Source organism: Orcinus orca, chromosome 1 (assembly GCF_937001465.1).
Source record: "Orcinus orca chromosome 1, mOrcOrc1.1, whole genome shotgun sequence".
NCBI lineage: Eukaryota > Metazoa > Chordata > Mammalia > Artiodactyla > Delphinidae > Orcinus > Orcinus orca.
The window spans coordinates 60659411-60684517 of record NC_064559.1 but is presented as its reverse complement, the minus strand read 5'-3'; the positions used below and the strand labels follow the sequence as shown (position 1 = coordinate 60684517).

At 37.5% G+C, this 25107-nt stretch overlaps 2 protein-coding genes across 24 annotated transcripts in view; one reads left to right on the top strand and one right to left on the bottom strand.

The window, feature by feature from the left end:
- Window positions 1-25107, bottom strand: part of F5 (coagulation factor V) — an 86193-nt gene that overhangs the window by 48596 nt on the left and 12490 nt on the right. For all 23 annotated transcript variants that reach the window (XM_049715354.1, XM_049715232.1, XM_049715274.1 and 20 more), the window contains exons 3-5: window positions 24850-24972; window positions 4117-4329; window positions 2488-2631 (exon numbers count right to left, since the gene is read on the bottom strand). In XM_049715354.1, the coding sequence (XP_049571311.1) occupies window positions 2488-2631; window positions 4117-4329; window positions 24850-24972 (480 nt within the window). The remainder of the gene's footprint in view (window positions 1-2487; window positions 2632-4116; window positions 4330-24849; window positions 24973-25107) is intronic.
- FIRRM (FIGNL1 interacting regulator of recombination and mitosis) overlaps window positions 11716-25107 on the top strand; it is a 246035-nt gene continuing 232643 nt past the window's right edge. Inside the window, exon 1 of the mRNA XM_049715581.1 lies at window positions 11716-11722. The gene's annotated coding sequence lies outside the window, so the exon portion shown is untranslated. The remainder of the gene's footprint in view (window positions 11723-25107) is intronic.

Here is a 25107-nt window from a genome sequence, read left to right as displayed (position 1 = left end):
CATTTTCATTCCTGCCCTAGAAAAGCAGACATCCGAGTGGTGGGCAAACAAGCAGTCACAACTCATTGCAATAAGTGGTATTATAGAGCCCAGAGAGGGGGGACATTAGTTTAGAAACACAGGGATTGCTAAGGCCAAGGAGAGAAGAAAGTAGGTGACCAACCATCCTGGTTTACTGAGGACTGAGGGGTTTCCCAGGAGGCAGGATTTTCAGTGTTAGAACTGAGAAAGTCCTGGGCAGGCCTGAGTAGTTGGTCACTCTAGTACCAATCTGGACTCAGCTGGAGGGAGTTGCCAGAGCCTCCAACAGGGCTGAGTTTAAGGGCCTAAACCTCTAATCCTAAAAGGGCTTGATCCTAACAGGAAGAAGATGTGAAGATGCTTTAAGGATTTTATACTGTTTCTTTGCCCACTGGTTGATTTTTTTAATGACAAGGCAGTGAATTACTGTGTGGGTTATAGGATCTCCTTAAAATGCAGTGGACAAATCCTCAGTATACTGGGTCACTGGGAGCGTTTCATGGATGGAGTAATGAGAACTGAGTACAAAAGCTGTCTGGCTCCTTCTTGCTCCCACAGTGACTCAGAAAATGCTGATTTGCTCTATGGGAGATTCCAACCTCTGGCTTCTATCCTTGGCTTGGGTTTTAAATTTCAGATCTATAATCACTCGATACTAGACCGTGGGGCCATGAATCAGTCCCTTACCCAAAGAGGGGCTAAGGGCTTGTCTTGTTCAGACCATTGTAACAAGACCAATTCCTAGTATCACAGGTGAGAACAAGAAGCTGGAAGGTAGGAGGCTTTGGTGGAAGAATTTGTCTGCCTCCAATCAATGCATATATTGGGTTGAGCATTTCATACATCTGTATTAGCATTTATCATATTTATTCAATTTATACTGCCCCATAAGGCAGTTTTACAAGCATTAACTTTTCTCAGTTTCTACTACCAGCTACTTTTGACCCCAGCTACTCTGTCTTTTTCAACTATAAATTCATAAATTCTATGCCCTGATAGAGTTATTAATTTTTATTTTTTCATATGGGTTATTTTGGCTTCTCCTTCTCTATATTTAGACGGATGATTTACTTTGCCAGGACACAGATACAATTTCTCTTTTGACCACTCCCCTCTAAGGCCCATAGTAGCTAACATGCTATGTTATCTGTAAAAAACTTCTTAAACACCCTGTGCACCAGGATAGATGATTAACCCATTTTTTTACGAAAGCACGTTGAGACAACTAACTGCTAAAAGCCACACTAACGTAGAGAAGTGAGCAAGGTGTGAACTCAGATGTGCTAACTCAGTTAACTAAGTTTTTAAACTCTGAATCAAAACCCAGGGTCACGCTTCCCTGGTGGCGCAGTGGTTGAGAGTCCGCCTGCCGATGCAGGGGACACGGGTTCGTGCCCCGGTCTGGGAGGATCCCACATGCCACGGGAGCGGCTGGGCCCGTGAGCCATGGCCGCTGAGCCTGCGCATCCACAGCCTGTGCTCCGCAACGGGAGAGGCCACAACAGTGAGACACCCGCGTAACGCAAAAAAAAAGAAAAAAAAAAACAAAAACAAAACCCAGGGTCATCTTAGTATATTTGTAATGACCTGGGTGGGAAGATAGAATCAAATGAAATGGAATACAATTTAAAAGCAATGTCCAGACCTCAACTCTTGACAAGTTTTATTTTTAGTAAGAGAAGCCATTTGTGATTTTCAGATATAGAAAGCAGCCTCTGAGAAACTTAGTGTTTTGAAGCATAGTTTATTTAATAAAGTAATATTTCATTTTTCCCATTTTTCCCCCACAGGATCTTTGGTTCTAGGTCATTTCTATCAGAGAGAAGTAGAAGTGGTTTAGGTGGGGATCAGTTTTTTTTTTTCTCTTAACAATTGTTATGATTTTGCTTTTTCACAAGAGTCTACATGTAAATGAAAAGAGAAAAACATCCCATATGCCACTGAATATTACTCATCCACCATCTTTTGAAATGCTAGTAGTATTTTTGTATGTTGGATATTTCTCCTAATCTCCTGTTCATCTTCACTGTAAGTGTCTTCATTGCATTCTTCCTGCTGACCCTTCCTGCTGAGGACTGGCCTTGAACTCTGTTTTGTAGGGCTTCCTCTCTGGAAGAAAACATGGTCACCATGCAGCAGGGACCACACAACTCACTGAAGGAGACTAAGCTGATATCCTGGATGTCTTCCTGGAGATGTAGGCCAAGGTGAAACCTGCTCGGAGCACTACATGTAATAAGACTGCACACTCCTTCTCTTAGGTAGCTTCTAATTTGTCTGTTGTACTTGTTAGTTAAAAAAAGCAAAAAAAAAGCTTAAATCTTGAGAACCACTGAATTAGATTACATTACCTTTCAGATTAGGAGTTAAAAAATAGTGAGTATGGTCAACTACCCTAGTGCCTTTAGAAAAACAATGGGATCAGTGCTTCAACTATTTTTGGATAGTACACAGCCCATGTGTTACCTGGCATTGTCCCATTCACATAGCCATTGACTGTGTACATTAGGGATGATGTCTGGTTCCAGCTTTTACTTTCATCAAACACAGCAAACATCAGTACATGTTGCTTGTCAAACATCTTCTGTATCCCATCCTCAGTTAGGGTGCCTGTGAAAAAGACATACTTTTAATAGCATCCCAGATAGAAGGTTCTCATTAGCTATTCCTAGATAACAGAGTTTAAGATAAGCAGCCAATCATAATGATGTCAACTGTAAAGTGTTCTTATAAAAATAGCATCTATCAAGTAATAATGATTGAAGGCTTATTAAAATCCTGGTGCCACCTTGTTTCTTTCTGGCACCTGATAGCCTTGAGGAATGGGGCTTTAAAAGTAAATTTGATCTGGCACAGAGAGAAAACATGTGGTGACTGTCAAGGCTTTAGTAAAAGTATCCATTTCTTCCAGTGTCAGTAAGTCAATGCAGGGACTTACCTGGTGGTGCAGTGATTAAGAATCCACCTGCTGATGCAGGGGACACGGGTTCGAGCCCTGGTCTGGGAAGATCCCACATGTCGTGGAGCAACTAAGCCCATGCACCACAACTACTGAGCCTGCACTCTAGAGCCTGCGCACCACAATGAAGGGTAGCCCCCGCTCGCCGCCAAGTAGAAAAAGTCTGTGCACAGCAACAAAGACCCAACACAGCCAAAAAGAAATAAAGAAATTTATGTTAAAGAAAATAAGTTAATGCATAGGTACCGTAGCTCATTTGGTCAACGCATCACACTCCAAGTTTAATATAGCCATCTTGCTAGTACATGTAATGGGACGCTAGAGAATTGGTTGAGAGGGTCAAGATTAATCCACTCTCATGAATAAAAAATGCACCTGATAGTAAAATGAAAGAAGAGACTTTTATAAGTTTAAAATTTTTTCGGTGTCATCACAGTATCTTCTATACCAGGCAATGAAAATATGTATTTGTATAGTGAATAAATGAATTAGGAAGGTATGTAGGTATGGTATGCGTGTATGTACAGACAGATGGTGAATCCATCACATTATCTCCCACAGTGCAGTTTGTTGTGGTTGTTTGTTTTAATGAAAGATGGGATGAATTTGTTTGGGATAAAATAAAAGTCCAAGCTTGCTCCTAAGAATCCCAGCCAATGAAATTTCTTATGAAGTCAGTTGAGTGTGTTTGAAACCTACCACTCAAAGTGTTCAGCTTGTTTGCAAGAAAGGAACCTGGAGTTTTGTGTATTTATAGACCAAATTACCAACCCAAACCTCAGATCTATTACTCAAAGTTCTTTCCAAGTACTCTCAGCAGAGTACGGACTGCTGTATACTTTCAAAAAGACTTGGCCTTGAGGTAAATGTTACGGATCATATGGGCATGGCAGCAGAACATACTCTCAGACAGAGATTTACTTGGGAGAGACTCCCAGGACCGAGATGAAGGAGGGGTTTAAGAAACAGAGGAAGATTGCAAATCCTCAAATATCAGTGTCAAATGATGATCTGATTTCTGCACCCTTCTCTGCTTGATTTACGAAAAGATACCAAGACACTCCCAAGCCTCATTCCATTATAGTATCTTTACCAATCCAACATCTTTGCTCTTTTGATTTTTTTTTTTTTTTTACCTTTCTTACAAATAAGCAGAGGTCCAATCAGTCCAGAGTTGAAGTCGTGTACCAGATTTTCATAGGAGTAATAGATATATGTGAGGCATGGAGGGTCATCGTGGGTGGGCCCACTGTCCTCACTGATATTCCACTCATAGGTATATTCTTGGCCCGGAGCTACAGAATCATCCATCCTCTCCACAGGGAATGTGTGGTCAGGGTAAGAAGCACCTGGAGACATAAAAGCTGTGAAAACATCTGGATAGTTTCTGAGAACAACTTTTTCATCACTCTCAAGTCTGGGGGAACATAAGTTCTCTATGAAGATATATATGCCTTTCTATAGAAAGCCTTCATTATTTGGAAAGATTCACATATATCCACTTCTATGTCTATGTAATTATAAAGGCTTTGATCCATGGTGATCTGAAGTGAACAAGAAATGTTACTAGTACATTATTTAAAGTTTAGCAAGTTAAGTTTCCAGAGTATCTAAATAATTATTATTTAAATATAATCAGATAAGTGAATCACCTTTGACCAGAAAATCATCTCAGAATATGAAGATGGGTTAAATCTTCTCTGTGATGTATGACAAGACATTTTTTTTAATTTTTAAATTTTTTATTGAAGTACAGTTGATTTACAGTGTTGTGTTAGTTTCTGATATACAGCAAAGTGATTCAATTATATAGCTATATCTGTATCTTCTTTTATATATTATTTTCCATTATCATTTATTACAGGATATTGAATATAGTTCCCTGTGCTATACAGTAGGAGCTTGTTGCTTATCTATTTTATATATAGCAGTTTGTATCTGCTAATCCCAAACACCTAATTTATCCCTCTTCTATCCCCTTTCCCCTTTGGTAACCATAAGTTTGCTTTCTATGTCTGTGAGTCAGTTTCTGTTTTGTAAATAAGTTCATTTGTATCATATTTCAAATTCCACATATAAGTGATATCATGTGATATTTGTCTTTCTCTGTCTGACTTACTTCACTTAGTATGATAATCTCTAGGTCCATCCATGTTGCTGCAAATGGTATTATTTCATCCTTTTTATGGCTGAGTAGTATTCCATTGTATATATATACCACATCTTCTTTATCCATTCATCTGTCAATGGACATTTAGGTTGCTTCCATGTCTTGGCTATTGTAAATAGTGCTGGTATGAACATTGGGGTGTGTGTATCTTTTCAGATTAGAATTTTGTCCAGATATATGCCCAGGAGTGGGATTGCTGGATCATATGGCAACTCTATTTTTGCCTCTCACTGCTGTGGCCTCTCCTGCTGCGGAGCACAGGCTCCGGACACGCAGGCTCAGTGGCCATGGCTCATGGGCCCAGCCACTCCGCGGCATGTGGGATCCTCCCAGACCGGGGCACAAACCTGTGTCCCCTGCATCGGCAGGTGGACTCCCAACAACTGCGCCACCAGGGAAGCCCTATTTTTAGTTTTTTGAGGAACCTCCATTCTGTTTCCATAGTGGCTGCACCAATTTACATTCCCACCAACAGTGTAGGAGGGTTCCCTTTTCTCCACACCCTCTCCAGCATTTGTTATTTGTAGGCTTTTAAATGATGCCATTCTGACTGGTGTGAGGTGATATCTCATTGTAGTTTTGATTTGCATTTCTCTAATAATTAGCAATGTTGAGCATCTTTTCATGTGCCTATTGACCATCTTGTATGTCTTCTTTGGAATAGAAGTGTCTATTCAGGTCTTCTGTCCATTTTTTGATTGGGTTGTTTGGGTTTTTTTGTTCTTGTTACCGTTATTGAGTTGTATGAGCTGTTTGCCCATTTTGGAGATTAAGTCCTTGTTGGCCACATCGTTTGCAAATATTTTCTCCCAGTCTGTAGGTAAGATATCTTATACTTAATCGCCTGTTAGCATGGGTTTAAGTGGTTATAAGAACACTCAGATCTGTTTATATATTGTTTTGCTCTGCATTTCATGTCTTCTTTCCAACTGATGCCACCCTTAGCCCTGTTTTATCAGTTTATCACATCTCCACCATCTGATTATCCCAACTCTTTCCCCAGAGTCTTAGAGTCTATCCTATATGCAGTCTAATTGTCCTTGTATAAAATATATCTACCGTCTGAAGTTTACATGCCTTACTTTGGTCCTTTGTGTACCCAAAGGCCCACTAGTAACACTTGCATGTGTTTTCAACTTTCCCTACTGGTGGGAGACGGGGGAGGATATAGAAATGGTCTTCCTTATTGAAGAAAGGGAATTGTGATGCTGAAGAGTAAAAGCAGTGCAGAGGGTTGGGTGGGGCTTTCAACAACAAAGAGAAGATGTGGCGAGAGATGGAGCAAGTGAGGTCAGGAAGGGCAGAGTTAGTTGTCATAGATAGCAAGAGGGAAGGGCAGTTTCTTCTGAGGCATTCCTCATTTAATCAGGTGAAAGTTTCACATCGCTGGTGCCAGAATTTCTCTTTAGGATACAGTTATCTTTGTTTAGTACAACAGTCAATAAATTTCTTGAGGTGGAAGGTAAGACCATCAGACTGTAGATGTGGGTAGAAAATAAGGATCAGAAAAAAGGGCTAAAATGTTTTACATAATGGAGTAAAGGGCCAGTGGAAACTACTCTTACTGAAGTGACTGTAGTTTTTGAAAACAAATGGTTAGTTTCTTTTCTTCCCTTCCCTCCTCCCTGTTCCTTTTCTTCTCCTCTTTATTCCTCCCCACTTCTTTCTCTCACTCCATCCCCCTTCCTTTCATCATCTTTATTAAGGTATAAATTACAAACAATACAATTCACCAATTTTAAGTACAATATTTGCTGAATTTTGACAAATAAGTACAGTTCTATAGCTACCATCACTATCGAGGTACAGAAGATTTCCATCACTCCAAAAAGTTTCCATGTGCCATTTGTAGCCATACCTTCCCCTATTCTCTGGACACATGCAACCGCTGATTTACTTTCTGTCACTATGCTTTACTTTCCTATATTGTCGTATAAATGGAATGACACATGACACATCCATTGTGTTTGATTATAGTTAGTATGGTATATCTTCAATCCTTTTTTTTTTTTTTTTTTTTTGCGGTACGCGGGCCTCTCACTGTTGTGGCCTCTCCCATTGTGGAGCACAGGCCCCGGACGCGCAGGCTTAACGGCCATGGCTCACGGGCCCAGCCACTCCGCAGCACATGGGATCTTCCTGGACCGGGGCACGAACCCGCGTCCCCTGCATTGGCAGGTGGACGCTCAACCACCGCGCCACCAGTGAAGCCCCAATCCTTTACTTTTTATCTTTGTCTTTAAAGTGGATTTCTTGAGTTCACCTTAAAGTTGGGTGTTGCTTTTTATTCAATCTTAAAATCTCTTAGTTGTCGTGTTCTTCCCATTTGCTTTTAATATAATTATTAATATGGTTGGGTTTAAATCTACCATTCTGCTATTGTTTTCTATTTGTCAATCTGGCTTTTATTCATTATTTTCTTTTCTTTCCTACTTTCTTTTGGATTAATTGAGTATTTTTTATGTTTCCTTTTATCTCCACTATTGGTTTATTAGCTTTGCTTTGTTTTATTGGCGATGCCCTTCAGCTTACAAAATACAACTTTAACTTATCATAGTCTACCTTCAAATAATCTTATACCATTTTACTTATAGTTTAAGAAACTTGCAGTAGTATATTTCCATCTTCCCCCTCCCAGCCTTTGTGCTATGGGTGTCATCCATTTCACTTCTACATATATAATATAACCCATAATAAACTGTCATTATTTTTTGCTTTCCAGTTTAGATAATCAGCTATCTTTTTCAGAGATTCAAAATGAAGAGAAATTACTCCATACTTACCCATTTCTGGAATTTTTATCCCTTCTTGTGGCCCCAAATATCTCTCTGATATAATCTTTTTCTGCCTAAAGTACTTCTTTTAACATTTTTTTTTCCTGGTCTGCTAATGAGAAATTGTTCCTGCTTTGTATGTCTAAAACAGTCTTTCTTTTGCCTTCATTTTTTTTTTTTTTAACATCTTTATTGGGGTATAATTGCTTTACAATGGTGTGTTAGTTTCTGCTTTATAACAAAGTGAATCAGTCATACATAAACATATGTTCCCTGCCTTCATTTTAAAAGGATATTTTTCCTTGGTGTAGAATGTCAAGTGGACAGATTGTCCCCATCCCCCCACACCCAGTACTTTAAAGATGTCCCTAACTATCTTCTGGCTCGCATTGTTTCTAATGATATCTGCTATCATTCTATTTTTTTTCCTCTGTGACTTTATTTTAAAATTAATTAATTAATTAAATTTATTTTTTGGCTGCATTGGGTCTTCATTGCTGCATGTAGGCTTTCTCTAGTTGTGATGAGCAGGGGCTACTCTTCGTTGCAGTGCATGGGCTTCTCGTTGCAGTGGCGCCTCTTGTTGCGGACCATGGGCTCCAGTAGTTGTGGCTCATGGGCTGTAGAGCACAGGCTCAGTAGTTGTGGCACACGGGCTTAGCTGCTCCACGGCATGTGGGATCTTCCCGGACCAGGGCTCGAACCCATGTCCCCTGCATTGGCAGGCAGATTCTTAACAACTGAGCCACCAGGGAAGCCCCCTCTCTATGACTTGTTTCCTCTGACTGTTTTTAACATTTTCTCTTCATCACTGGTTTTCAGCAATTTGATTATGATGTGCCTTGGTGTGCTTTTATTCACGTTTCTTCTTCTTGGTTTTGTCAAGCCTCCTAACTTTGTAGGTTTATAGTTTTCATCACAGTTTGAAAGTTTTCAGCCACTATTTCTTTGAATATTTTTTTCTGTCCCTTCCTTTTCTAGGATTCTAATTACAGTTTACCCTTGAACAACATGGTTTAAACTGTGCAGGTACACTTATACGTGTTTTTTTTTTCAACAAATACGTACTACACCATCCATGGTTGGTTGAATCTGCAGATGCAGAACCACAGATATAGAGGACAGACTAAAGTTACATATGGATTTTCGACTGTGTGGAGGGTTGGTGCCCCAATCCCCACATTGTTTAAGGGTTAACTGTATACATATGTCAGATCACTTGATATTGTCCCATAGTTCGCTGAAGCTCTGTTCATTTTGTTCAGTCATTTTATTTGCATGTTTTATTTTGGATAGTTTCTATCATTATGTATTAATGTTCTCCAATATTTCTTCTCCAGTGTCTAATGTGCTGTTAATCTCATCCAGTGTACTTACCATTTCAGCTATTGTATTTATCTATAGAGGTTCCATTTATGGTTTTTTTTTTTTAACATTCCATCTCTCTCCTCATCATGCTCATACTCTTCTCTACCTTCTAGAACATATGGAGAATATGTATAAGGGCTATCTTAATGTCTTTGCTTGCTAGTACTATCATTTCTTTTTTTAATTTAAATTTTATTTTAATGTAGTTGATTCACAATGTTGTATTAGTTTCAGGTGTGCAGCAGAGTGATTCAGTTATACATATACATATATTCATTCTTTTTTAGATTCTTTTCTCATACAGGTTATCCCAGAATATTGAGTAGAATTCCCTGTGCTATACAGTAGGTCCTTGTTGGTAATCTATCTTATATATAGTAGTGTGTGTATGTTCTTTTTCTGGATCTGTTTTTATTGATTGATTTTTTTTCTTGATTACGGGTAATGATTATCCTGATTTTTTGAACACATTAATTTTTATTAACATTGTGAGTTTTACATGTTGGTTTTGGGATTTTGTTGCATTCTTGTAACAAGTATTGGATTTTATGCTGACACATAGTTCAGACACTTGGAATCAATTTTATACATTCAAGTCTTATTTTTAAAGCTTTGTCATCTCCTGAGCAGCCTATAGTCTAGACTAATTTTGTCCAACTTCTGTTCCTTCTGGTGATTCTACCCAGTACCCATTTATTAGGAGGTCTTTCCACTTTTGATGGTGGGAACATACACTATTCCTGACCCTGTGTGTGGTCTAGGGACTGTTCTGTCTGTTTCTTTTTGGTGGTATTTACCTTACCATTAATACTTCCTCACATACATGTGCATATTAGTACTTAGTTGAAGACTTGACAGGACCTCTCACTGAATTCACAAGAGCTCTTTCTCTGTAGCTGTACCATTCTCTCTAGGACTCTGCCCTACAAATCACAGGTTCCAGATACTATGGGCTACCCAGAATCTAAACTCTATTTCTTCAACTCAAAGAGACTGCTGGGCTCTGTTTGGGTTCACCCTCATTGTGAACCTGGAAACTCTCTCCAGGCAGAGGACTCACCTCATTTGTTGTTATTCCCTCATGGATCATTCTCTTGCATTGTCTATTGTTCAATGTCTGAAAACTGTTTCATGTTATTTTGTCTGCCTGTCTAATTGTTAAGCAAAAGGGTAAATATGGTCCCTCATGTCCAAAAGCCAGACTCTGAGATGCTGAATTTCTATAAGAAATAGTTTATGCTGTAGCAGTGTCAGCTACCCTTGTCTAATTGCACATCATCAGGAAAATCTATTCCACTCAGAAACACTCATGTGAATTTGCATGGCATCATGTGGGAAACGAGGAATATGCATCCATCAGCAATGGGGCATTTAGGCTGCAGCAACATGCATTGCTGTACCACATGAGGTTCTGAGTATGGAAGTCATAAGATAGAAGATTTGAATATGTACATCTGGATTCACTGACATGTTCTCCATAGGACACCATTCTGTGTATGGAAGAGAATACAACCAAACTTGAAGTAATATTGTAGTCATGATTTCATTTGCTTTAGAGATAGGAAACAAAGATGGACTTTAATACCCTCAGAAGCTGCCAATTTTTGTAGATGATTAAGCTTAGAGCATAGGGGAAAAAAAGACTAGTTATGGATGGACCATAAAGTCTTTACTGAAGACAGGAGACTATTAGGTCAACACAAATCCAACTGTGTCAACTCATTCCATCAAACTTTTGTCTCACCCACAGGATAAAGACTAAGTTTGTTACTATGGCAGCTGAAGTTATTCATGAGTTTGCCCAATCTACCTATCCAGTATCATCTCCATTTGTATCTCTATGTCATGCATATTTTGTACTCCACAGCAATTTACTATGTCTAAAATATATTCCAAGTTTGCACTCTTCTCTGTATCTCTATAGGCATCACTCTAGGACAAGCCTAGACTCCAGAATTAGTCTGTTAACTGGTCACTGGGATTCTGGCATAAGAGGACCCTCATAGTCTATTTCCCAGCCTGTAGACAGAATGATCCCTTAAAACCCCATATCTTACTTTGCCATTTTCCTGCTTAAAATCCTGACAATGGCCTCTTATTTCTCAAAATCCTTAACATTGACCACAGGTCCATTTATGACCTACCCCTACTTCTCTCTCCATTCTCAACGTGTGTGACTTTTCCCCTTGTTTACTATGTATCATTCACACTTGGGTCTCCTTTTAGTTTCCCAGAAGTGCCAAGTTACATCCTAGCTCAGGGTCTTTGTAGATATTATCCCCTCTGCCTAGAGTGTTCTTCCTCCTTTTCTTCCTTTGGATAAATGTGTGCTCATCCTTCAGATGTCAGGTGTAAGCTTACTTCTTCCCTCATCTATGATTGTGCTGGTTTTTTTTTTCTTTTACAGCACTCACCACAATTTATAATTAAGTATTGATATATGTGAGATTATATGATTAATTTTATTTCTTCCTACTAGATAATAATTATTTGTACCATGCACATTTCTGTCACTAGAATATGAGTGACTCAAAGACAGGTGCTGGATTGTATTTGTCTTAGTATCTCTGGTGCCTTTCACAGTACCTAGCATGGAGAAGGTGCTCAATGAATGTTTATTGAACTCTTAAGATTTAAGGTCCTATGGTCTAGAAGCAAGGTCATAAAGTCTAAACTTATGTGTATGTTTGTTAGAATTGCATGGCATTAAAACATATTAAATGCCAACATTAACAATATGGAGATATTATATAAGAATCAGGTTGCTGGTTTCTCTTAAAGAATAACAACAACAACAAATAAAAACCTGGAGATCTGGTGACACTGGATCAAATTCCTGCAGAGAATTTGGTTGGATCTGAGTTTTGGCTGCCCCCTTCAGATAGGACACTAACTATCTGATCACCAGTCCCTACTGGACTAAGTTTTTCATTGAATTACCCTCCTGGCTTCTGTAGGCATCTAAGTTTGTGACCTTGTGCTAGTGAAAAGCTTAACACGGGACTTTGTTGTATCTTTTTTTCCCCCGCAAAAGATATCCTTTTGACACTGATAACCAATATTTAATAGGCTGAACTTTCACTCCATTGATAAAAAGGATTTGAGTGTTAAAATTATCAGGAGCTGAGAAATGTTAAAAGCTGAAATAACTTCCTGTGAATAATAATATTATTCCAGTCTAAGTCAAAAAGAAAAAAGAGTTTATGAGGAAGAGTCTCTGCTAATAAACACAATGAATTATCACTGGAAAGTTGCAAAATAGCTTTGGTAGCAAAGCACAAACAGGACTGATAAGGAGATCTGCCCTCTCAGGTTAAACCTTGTCTGTTGACTGAAATTCTCATGGCAAGTTGTTGACTAAAGCTATGTTGAATCAAGCATGATGACCCTTATTCAATGCTTCATGCTTTGTGATCTCATGAAGTTAAAAAATGATGTTTCTGGACATAATACTTCCACTGTTCCAACTGTGATTCTACTATAGGAAATTCCTATAGTAGCAAATGGCATTCATAAGCTCTCAAAAGGACAAAATGTGATATTCTTTGTAGGGTGAGAGAGAACTTTTGAAGTTCTTCCTCTTTCTCTGGATAAACATATCCTATAGGTCAGTTTACTCATTCCCTGATCTCTGATATATATCATATAATTTCACAAATATTTAATTAGAAATTGTGATGATACTATAATTAAAATATTTATGAAATTGTATGACTAATGATACTTTCTTCTGCTAGACTGTGGGAGAAAGTACATGAGTTTGCGGGCAAGAATTGAAATTTCTTGGTTGTACCACCTGCTAACTGTGTGAATTTGGGAAAATTTCTTAACCTCCCTTTCAGCCTCAATTTTCTCTTTCATAACTTAAGATAATATAATCATTTTCTAGCAACAATATTATCATTTTGATGGGTTCTGAGGACTGAAAAATATATGTAAAACATCTGGCACCTAACCAATGCTATGGCAACCTGTGCTGATATACTTTAGTATTTTGGCTATTTCCTTTCCAAGCCATTTTTATTTACTTACTTACTTATTTATTTATTTATTTTTATTTCATTTTATTTTTTTTGGTGGTACACGGGCCTCTCACTGCTGTGGCCTCTCCCGTTGTGGAGCACAGGCTCCACAGGCTCAGCGGCCATGGCTTACGGGCCCAGCCACTCTGCAGCATGTGGGATCTTCCCGGACCGGGGCACGAACCCGTGTCCCCTGCATCGGCAGGCGGACTCTCAACCACTGCGCCACCAGGGAAGCCCCCCAAGCCATTTTTAAATTAACATAACCTCTTTCATTTATGAAGAAATGAACTTCATACTTCTGATATGATTTATCTTGTGTTCTTAATTTCTCTTAATACACATGAGAAAGACTGAATCTATTCTAAAGGGGGTAGAAACTGGTAGTAAGATCAGGTAACTGCTCACAATCACTGGGAAAATTAATACATTTCAGAGCAGGTGGAAAATAACACATGGTCTCTACTTTCCAATCTGGTCCTCAGTCCCTCAGTTTAGTTCAGTAATGATTGTCGTCATCATCATCTATGTTCCAGACTCTGGGCTAGGTGCCAGGGCACAAATGTAAGGAAGACAGCCTGAGACCCTGAGGGGCTCACAGCCCAGTTAATAGTAGATTACATGCTGGTGCACTGGTTGTCATGGATTTCACTTCTAGATTTCTTCTAGGGCCACTTCAATGGAGAAGCCATAATCAGAACACATTGTTCAACTGTAATGAGAGCAACCAATATAATTTTCTAAGAATCATGTAAGAGGCTCTAACACATGCTAGATATAGCAGTGTAACCAATTATCCAACTATATCAAATTTAATTTTAAATGGTGTTACATATCCAGGTTTATTTAAACATATAGTGGTTTTTAATATCTACCTCATTGACCAGAGTAAATTACTGAGAATTTCACATTCACATGTTAGTTAAACATAAGATAAAGAGACAGAAGAGGCAAGAAGAACTACAGTCCTGCAGGCTGTGGAACAAAAACCACATTCACAGAAAGACAGACAAGATGAAAAGGCAGAGGGCTACGTACCAGATGAAGGAACAAGATAAAACCCCAGAAAAACAACCAACTGAAGTGGAGATAGGCAACCTTCCAGAAAAAGAATTCAGAATAATGATAGTAAAGATGATCCAGGACCTTGGAAAAAGAATGGAGGCAAAGATCAAGAAGATGCAAGAAATGTTTAACAAATACCAAGAAGAATTAAAGAACAAACAAACAGAGATGAAAAATAAAATAAGTGAAATGAAAGCTACACTAGAAGGAATCAATAGCAGAATGACTGAGGCAGAAGAATGGACCTGGAAGACAGAATGGTGGGATTCACTGCTGTGGAACAGAATAAAGAAAAAAGAATGAAAAGAAATGAAGACAGCCTAAGAGACTTCTGGGACAACATTAAATGCAACAACATTCGCATTATAGGGGTCCCAGAAGGAGAAGAGAGAAAGGACGCGAGAAAATATTTGAAGAGATTATAGTCGAAAACTTCCCTAACATGGAAAAGGAAATAGCCACCCAAGTCCAGGAAGTGCAGAGAGTCCCATACAGGGTAAACCCAAGGAGAAACAAGCCGAGACACATAGTAATCAAATTGACAAAAATTAAAGACAAAAATTATTGAAAGCAGTGAGGGAAAAATGACATATAACACACAAGGGAACTCCCATAAGGTTAACAGCTGATTTCTCAGCAGAAACTCTACAAGCCAGAAGGGAGAGGCATGATATACTTAAAGTGATGAAAGGGAAGAACCTACAACCAAGATGACTCTACCCAGCAAAGATCTCATTCAGATTCAATGGAGAAATCAAAAGCTTTACAGACAAGGAAAAGCTAAGAGAATTCAGCACCACCAAACCAGCTCTACAACAAATGCTAAAGGAACTTCTCTAAGTGGGAAACACAAGAGAAGAAAATAACCTACAACTACAAACCCAAAACAATTAAGAAAATGGTAATAGGAACATACATATTGATAATTACCTTAACATGAATGGATTAAATGGTCCAACCAAAAGACACAGGCTTGCTGAATGGATACAAAAACAATACCCATATATATGCTGCCTGCAAGAGACCCACTTCAGTCCTAGGGACACATACAGACTGAAAGTGAAGGGATGGAAGAAGATATTCCATGCAAATGAAAATCAAAAGAAAGCTGGAGTAGCAATACTCATATCAGATTAAATAGACTTTAAAATAAAGAATGTAACAAGAAACAAGGAAGGACACTACACAATGATCAAGGGATCAAACCAAGAAGAAGATATAACAATTATAAGTATATATGCACCCAACATAGGAGCATCTCAGTATATAAGGCAAATGCTAACAGCTATAAAAGAGGAAATCAACAATAACACAATAATAGTTGGGGACTTTAACACCTCACTTGGACAGATCAACCAAAATGGACAGATGGACAGATCAACCAAAATGAAAATAAATAAGGAAACAGAAGCTTTAAATGACACTATAGACCAGATAGATTTAATTGATATTTATAGGACATTCCATCCAAAAACAGCAGATTACACTTTCTTCTCAAGCGCACATGGAACATTCTCTAGGATAGATCACATCTTGGGTCACAAATCAAGCCTCAGTAAATTTAAGAAAGTTGAAATCATATCAAGCATCTTTTCTGACCACAACGCTATGAGATTAGAAATGAATTACAGGGAAAAAAACAAAAAATGCAAACACATGGAGGCTAAACAATATGTTACTAAATAACCAAGAGATCACTGAAAAAATCAAAGAGGAAATCAAAAAATACCTAGAGACAAATGACAATGAAAACACGACGATCCAAAACCTATGGGATGCAGCAAAGCAGTTCTAAGAGGGAAGTTTATAGCTATACAAGCCTACTTCAAGAAACAAGAAAAATCTCAAATAAACAATCTAACCTTACACCTAAAGGAACTAGAGAAAGAAGAACAAACAAAACCCAAAGTTAGCAGGAAAGAAATCATAAAGATCAGAGCAGAAATGAATGAAATAGAAACAAAGAAAACAATAGTAAAGATCAATAAAACTAAAAGCTGGTTCTTTGAGAAGATAAACAAAATTGATAAACCATTAGCCATATTCATCAAGAAAAAGAGGGAGAGAACTTAAATCAATAAAATTAGAAATGAAAAAGGAGAAGTTACAGCAGACGCCGCAGAAATACAAGGCATCCTAAGAGACTACTACAAGCAGCTCTATGCCAATAAAATGGACAACCTGGAAGAAATGGACAAATTCTTAGAAATGTATAACCTTCAAAGAACGAGGAAGAAATAGAAAATATGAAAATATGAACAGACCAATCACACGTAATGAACTTGAAACTGTGATTAAAAATCTTCCAACAAACAAAAGTCCAGGACTGGATGGCTTCACAGGTGAATTCCATCAAACATCTATCAAACATCTAGAGAAGAGCTAACACCCATCCTTCTCAAAGTCTTCCAAAAAACTGCAGAGGAAGGAACACTCCCAAACTCATTCTATGAGGCCACCATCACCCTGATACCAAAACCAGACAAAGATTCTACAAAAAAAGAAAATTACAGACCAATATCACTGATGAATATAGATGCAAAAGTCCTCAACAAAATACTAGCAAACAGAATCCAACAACACATTAAAAGGATCATACACCATGATCAAGTGGGATTTATCCCAGGGATGCAAGGATTCTTCAATATATGCAAATCAATCAATGAGATACACCATATTAACAAATTGAAGAAGAAAAATCATATGATCATCTCAATAGATGCAGAAAAGGATTTTGACAGAATTCAACACCCATTTATGATAAAAACTCTCTGGAAAGTGGGCATAGAGGGAACCTACCTCAACATAATAAAGGCCATATATGACAAACCCACAGCAAACATCATCCTCAATGGTGAAAAACTGAAAGCATTTACTCTAAGATCAAGAACAAGACCAGGATGTTCACTCTCACCACTATTATTCAACATAGTTTTGGAAGTCCTACCTATGGCAATCAGAGAAGAAAAAGAAATAAAAGGAATACAAATTGGAAGAGAAGAAGTAAAACTGTCACTGTTTGCAGATGACATGATACTATACGTAGAGAATCCTAAAGATGCCACCAGAAAACTACTAGAGCTAATCAATGAATTTGGTAAAGTTGCAGGATACAAATTAATGCACAGAAATCTCTTGCATTCCTATACACTAATGATGAAAAATCTGAAAGAGAAATTAAGGATACACTCCCATTTACCATTGCAACAAAAAGAATAAAATACCTAGGAATATACCTACCTAGGGAGACAAAAGACCTGTATGCAGAAAACTATAAGACACTGATGAAAGAAATTAAAGATGATACCAAAAGATGGAGAGATATACCATGTTCCTGGATTGGAAGAATCAATATTGTGAAAATGACTATACTACTCAAAGCAATCTACAGATTCAATGCAAGCCCTATCAAATTACCAATGGCATTTTTTATGGAACTACAAAAAAAATCTTAAAATTTGTATGGAGACACAGAAGACCCCGAATAGCCAAAGCAGTATTGAGGGGAAAAAATGTTGCTGGAGGAATCAGACTCCCTGACTTCAGACTATACTACAAAGCTACAGTAATCAAGACAATATGGTACTGGCACTAAAACAGAGACATAGATCAATGGAACAAGATAGAAAACCCAGAGATAAACCCATGCACCTATGGTCAACTAATGTGTGACAAAGGAGGCAAGGATATACAATGGAGAAAAGACAGTCTCTTCAATAAGTGGTGCTGGGAAAACTGGACAGCTACAGGTAAAAAAATGAAATTAGAACACTCCCTAACACCATACACAAAAATAAATTCAAAATGTATTAGAGATCTAAATGTAAGACCGGACTCTCTAAAACTCTTAGAAGAAAACATAGGAAGAACACTCTTTGACATAAATCACAGCAAGATCTTTTTTGATCCACCTCCTAGAGTAATGGAAATAAAAATTAACAAATGGTACCTAATGAAACTTCAAAGTTTTTGCACAGCAAAGGAAACCATAAACAAGACGAAAAGACAATCCTCAGAATGGGAGAAAATATTTGCAAATGAATCAACGGACAAAGGATTAATTTCCAAAATATATAAACAGCTCATGCAGCTCAATATTAAAAAAACAAACAACCCAATCCAAAACTGGGCAGAAGACCTAAATAGACATTTCTCCAAAGAAGACATACAGATGGCCAAGAGGCACATGAAAAGATGCTCAACATCACTAATTATTAGAGAAATGCAAATCAAAACTACAATGAGGTATCACCTCACACCAGTTAGAATGGGCATCATCAGAAAATCTACAAACAACGAATGCTGGAGAAGGTGTGGAGAAAAGGGAACCCTCTTGCACTGTTGGTGGGAATGTAAATTGATACAGCCACTATGGAGAACAGTATGGAGGTTCCTTAAAAAACTAAAAATAGAATTACCATATGATCCAGCAATCTCACTACAGGGCATATACCCAGAGAAAACCATAGTTCAAAAAGAGACATGTGGGACTTCCCTGGTGACGCAGTGGTTAAGAATCTGCCTGCCAATGCAGAGGACATGGGTTCGAGCCCTGGTCAGGGAAGATACCACATGTCGTGGAGCAACTAAGCCCGTGTGCCACAACTACTGAGCCTGTGTGCCACAACTACTGAAGCCCGTGTGCCTAGATCCTGTGCTCCACAGCAAGAGAAGCCATTGCAATGAGAAGCCCGTGCACTGCAGTGAAGAGTAGCCCCCAGTCACCACAACTATAGAGAAAGCCTGTGCACAGCAACGAAGACCCAATGTACCCATAAATAAATAAATAAATTTACAGAATAAAGTTGAAAAAAAAAGACACATGCACCCCAATGTTCATTGTAGCACTATTTATAATAGCCAGGTCATGGAAGCAGCCTAAATGCCCATCAACAGACAAATGGATAAAGAAGATGTGGTACATATATATAATGGAATATTATATAATATTATATAAAGGAACGAAATTGGGTCATTTGTTGAGACGTGGATGGATCTAGAGACTGTCTTATAGAGTGAAGCAAGTCAGAAAGAGAAAAACAAATATCGTATATTAACACATACATGTGGAACTTAGAAAAATGGTACAGATGAACCGGTTTGCAGTGCAGAAATTGAGACACAGATGTAGAGAACAAACGTATGAACACCAAGGGGGGAAAGTGGCATGGGGGTGGGGGTGGTGATGTGATGATTTGGGAGATTGGGATTGACATGTACACACTGACGTGTATAAATGGATGGCTAATAAGAACCTGCTGTATAAAAAAATACGTAAAATAAAAGTCAAAAATTTTTAAATAGAGAATTATAAGTGAAATATATATAAAAAACACATAAGATAATTTTCAAATAATTGAATGAATGATTTTAATTGTTACTATACTACTAAAAGATTAATTGTGAACATATTGAAACAAATAAATTTGCATATGGAGTAATTATACTGAGTGAGGATTACTAATGAGACAGTTTGGGGAAAATTTTTCAATGCTTTAATTCTTTTCATTCCAAAGCATTTTCTTTTACCTTTCATCTACAATAAAACATGCATGTTGTATATTTGATTTTGCAACCTATATAACATGAGGTATGAAATATAAATAGCTACTTAGAGGAAGCATTTATGAAATACATTTTTGGCAAATCTGATTTTGACTTTGTAATCAAAACAAAAAGTTTAAAACTCTTAACCGAAAAGATGAGAAATAGACAGGAAAGACTATTATACTAGAGCACAAAAAGTCCTTGTTTAGCTTCTCGCTAGAATAAATTCTTTATACAAGGGCAGCCTTTTATTTCATAGTTTTTCAATTCTGTTCACTTCCTGCTTAGTCCATAGTCAGCTCTGTGATTTGTTTACCCTTGTCATGATGAGCTAATTATTTGCCAAGAGGCTCTGAGTATTTTTTTTTCAAATGTAAAATGGTGCGTACAAGCTTTGGAAAAGGGAAGTTACGTAAAGAGCCACTTTGGTCACCCATTAAGGGTGCTTGTTCATTAAATCCTCCCTTGTTATTTATTTTCTTGGACAGCTCTTTTCCCCTCCATTTAATAAACTTAGTGAACAGTTCAGTGTGCATTTAAAGATTCAGAACATTCTTTATTCTTATAGCTTCTAGAACATCCTAGAAGCTATACTTTAGGCAGTGGGCAAATTAGAGTGCTGATGATTTGTGAAGAGCCTGGTTTCATCGCACAGGGCGTGCAAGTCTCTTTCATAGGAGAGTTCATAGTTTTTAGATTTACAAGAATTATTATATTAGCCCTTACAATTTGTTGCAGGTATTTATCATATACTCAAACAAGTATCTATATAAGCCCAAAATACCCAGATGCAGAGTGAAAAATGTAATTGACTACATGATGTCAAGCATTGGAATGTTTTGAAAAAATATTTTTTCATATAGAGAATTTGGCAACACTTAGATGCAAAGAGCTATCTCTGGTGGAAAAGTTATTTATTTACTTGCTCATTTATTTATTTATTACTTGGAGAGTTGGCTTACCAGCAGACAGCTGGATATTATAGAACTAATTTCGTTGTATAGTACTCATAATGCAACTCACACATTTAAATTGTGAGAATATAAATCAAAGAATAATATTAAGATTCCCTCTGAAACAAACTTTTAAAGGTAGTGGACCAAAACAGCTTCAGAAATCTTACTGGACAACAAAATTTGCTCAAAGGTGTAGCATTATAATCAAACAGTTCAGCATGTACTGGCAACAGAGTTTCTAAAATTTTAGCCTCAAATTGAAATTCTTTTAGTGATAAAACGTTTTAAAATGATTAAGTACAGCTGCAGATATTTTATTTACTGGTTTAAAAACATATTCCTATTAAATACATTTCTAAAAGGAATGTTCTTGTAAGCATTTTTATGAATCACAGTTTGTCTATCCTGCCAAAAGGGTTACCCGTCATTGCCCTACGTAACGCTGTACACCTGGGGTTGGGGTGCAACTGGAAGTAATTTGGAAACACTATGCTACAACTTGGCATTTATGTCAGATGCTTCCAGTTTATGGATGGAAGGCCATCATGAGACTTCCACACTAAATACAGTAACATCTTTCCTTGCCAGGACTCAGATTTCCAATTATCTCCTAACTAAGGCATAGCCAAGAATTAAAAAAGCAACCAGGTTCCTGGACAACCAAAATAAATATTACATAATCCATGAATGAAAGCTCAGGGTCTTTACCTGTAGACAATACCAGAGACTCTTAACCTGTAGACATTACCAGAGACAGTAATGTAGTTTGTTTACTCTTAGACTGAACGCAGTTCTAACATTTGTGGATCTTTGTAAAATCTCAAAGTAGAGTGGAAGTAATGGTTTAGAAAGGGATTCGAATTTTCCTCCTTACTCTTCTGTTTTAAAAAAAGTCTGGGAAAGTATAACATTTAGAAAGATTTGCATCCAAAGTGATTAAAAGAAAGTATCTTACACTTAAAGAAGGAAACCTCAAACTATCTGGAAAACATTCTTATCCAAAACAACTCATTCGTTATGTCCTCCTGGACAACTGAAGTTTTCTATGCAATTTTAGTTCATTTTGTCATCTAAATTCCATCGTGGAGTTTTATTTCATTTGAGTGGAAATAAAATGACGAGCACGATATAAAGCCAAGGTCTTCATTCAATCTAAGCTTCTGGAAACAAAATTTAATGCCTGCAATATAAACAGCCATGAAAGAACCACAGCAATAACACTCTCCTTATTGTGTGCAACTATGTGCCAAAAACCTTAACATATATTATGACTAACCCTTGCAATAACTTTAGATGGGAGGAATTGCTATCCCCATTTTATAGATATAAAACCGAGAGTTAGAGATAAAGGAAATTTTCTAGGTAAACTTAGGGTTCAAACCCAGGTCATTCTGGCTCTAAAGCCAGCATTCTTTCCATGGCTACCTTTTTCTTCTAGCTGATGACAGTAGGTCTCCAAATCTTTAGTGGGGCTCAAGGATTAATTCCCAGATAAGGAAGATTGCTGTCTAGGTTGGATCATTCACTGATTAGATCAAGCAGCCACACAGGCAAGAATTGAGTCTGCTCTCAAGACACTTATATTGTTTCAACCTCTCACCATTCATCTCTCAAATATCTACCTCTGAGATAAAGGAATCTGGATTCTCTTGTAGCTGACTCAGCATGTAGTTAATTTATTTCCACTCCTGAAAAAATAGTTCAAACCATAGAAGGAGGCTATGGGTGAGGATGAGTGTCAGACATGAAGGAGGAGGAGATGTTTTATTCTCAGAGAGGGCGTGATAAAATGAATAGAAGCCTTGTCTTATTTTTTATTTTTATTTTTCACTGCAAAGGACACTTTAGCTGTTTACTAGATTTGCATCTCATTTCTAAGATAACATTTGACTTTCCCCATCAATCTGTGCTTACCTTTCTCAGACTCATGAAACCAGGGGCAATAACCAAGTGACCAGTGGAAGTGGTGGGAGCATTTTAAACAACTGCTCATAAGTGATTCTGGCCATAGGGGAGTGTAGGGACAAATAAACAGTAAAGGAAGGGGGATACTGTTGCAAGGTGCATTCCCTGTGCAAACAGCTTAGCTAGAATACAAAGTCCACAACGCTTACCTCCTCCCACACCTGAAAGAGAACCTGCATGGGACATTCTGAGGGTTCTCCCCTCGTGCATTGTGTTGCTGAATTCCTGATGCAGTCATCTGGAATCCTTATAAGTAGGTGATTCTTCACTATGTCACTATGCCATTGCATGCTACCTCACCCAGAGTCTTGCCAAAGTGCCTTTTTAAGATGCCTGAAATTACAGTTAATGCTTCATTGTTTTTCCTCAAGCCAAATATTGAGTGATAATACTAATAGTCCTGGGGAGGTTAGTTCATTGACTTATTATCAGTCATTTATATGTTGTCAGAATGAGTTTGATAACAATTTACATAGGAAACAATAAATATAAAAGTCACTTTCTAATCCCTATATTGTCAAATAAATATTAAATTATTTGAGCATATTTTAAAATTTTTAATTGAGATATAATTGACATATAACATTAGAATTTGAACATATTTTGATTGAAGAATTACCTTTACCATCATAGCTAATATTTATCAAGTGCTTATTATATGTCACGCATTGTTCTAATATTTCATGACAACAAACCTGTATGAGGTAAGTGTAATTACTATCCCCATTTTATAGATGAGAAAGATGAGGCACAGAGAGGTTAAGTAACTTTTCAAAAGTCACACAGCTAATAAGTGTCTCAGCCAGGATTTGCACCGGGCATCTAGTTCCAGAACCTACATTGTAAACCACTCTCCTACCCAGTTCCTCTCTTCAAAGGTGTAATGGCTGGAACACATGGGAAAAAGAAGATTTGTGAATCATGAAGGGTTAAAATTTATTTTTATATGTTATTATACCAATATCTATTACAATATGGATAATTTTCTTATATCAGTTCCTAGCAGAACTCTGCTCTGCTTAATGTGGTCTGAACATCAACATAATGGAAATAATCAGAACAATATCAACATGGGTACTTACCATCCTGTGGCTTTTATCACCACCATCTTCATGATCTTCACCATCATTGTTATTATCATCATCATTATCATTATTTATTGAGGGCTTACCAGGTTCCAGGCACCATGTTTAGTTTGTTACCTTAAGTGATCTCATTTTATCCTCAAAGTAATCTTGTGAAGGGTTAAAATTATAATTGTTCTCATTTTATAGATGAGAAAACTGAGGCTCAGAGAGGCTAAGGTCATAGAACCAGAAATTGTAAAGCTGGAATTTGAATTTAAGTCTGCCTTCAAAGCTTATGTTCTTAAGTACTTCACTATGTCCAAAATTTTAATACTACTTCTACTACCACCATCACCACCAAATATCACTTATTAAGTGCCATCTATGTGCCAGGCTAGTCCTATGTTGCTATTTTGAACTATGTCTCATGAGCCAAATCCAGTCAGCTGCCTGTTTTTGTAAATAAAGTTTTATTGGGACACAGCCATGTGCATCCATTTACATATCGTCTATGGCTGCTTTTGTACTAAAGAGTAGAGTTGAGTAGTTGCAACAGAGATTCCATAGCTCACAAAGCCCAAAATATTTACTGGCTCTTCACAGAAAAGTATGTAGACCCCTGCCTTAACCCCTCTTGCAATATATGTATTATTATTCTCATTTTGCAGAGGAACATATTGGAGTTCATAAAGATTAGGTAACTTGCCCATCCAACTATTAAAAAACAAGAACCTACCAAAAAACTGAGGTCCAGATGACCCCAGAACTTTTTCATTTTCCTCTCTGAAATCTACGAAGGCAGCAACTTTTATAATTACCAGTTGCAGGAAAAGAGATTTCTCTAACTTGGTCAACAATATGGTGTAAAATGTTTGACACAGGTGGTAAAGAGTTGTAAGTTTTCCCTTGTCAGAGGGATGTTAAATTCCTCTTACCTTCTGAGAATTTACTGTACTTAATTCCTTGAGGATGGATGCTTAAGGGCTTGTCTGCCTTATTCTTAAAGTGAACTTTCATGATGTCTCCAACTTCAGCATATAAAGTAGGCCCGAGAAGTCCTATGAAAACAAGGATTTAAAATATGTCTGTGATCAGGATTACCAAGACAGAGCTGCTAAGCAAGAAAAACATGCAGAAAACCCCACGGGTGATTGCCGTCATTCCTCTCAGTCTTGAGGTTGACCTGTTTATCT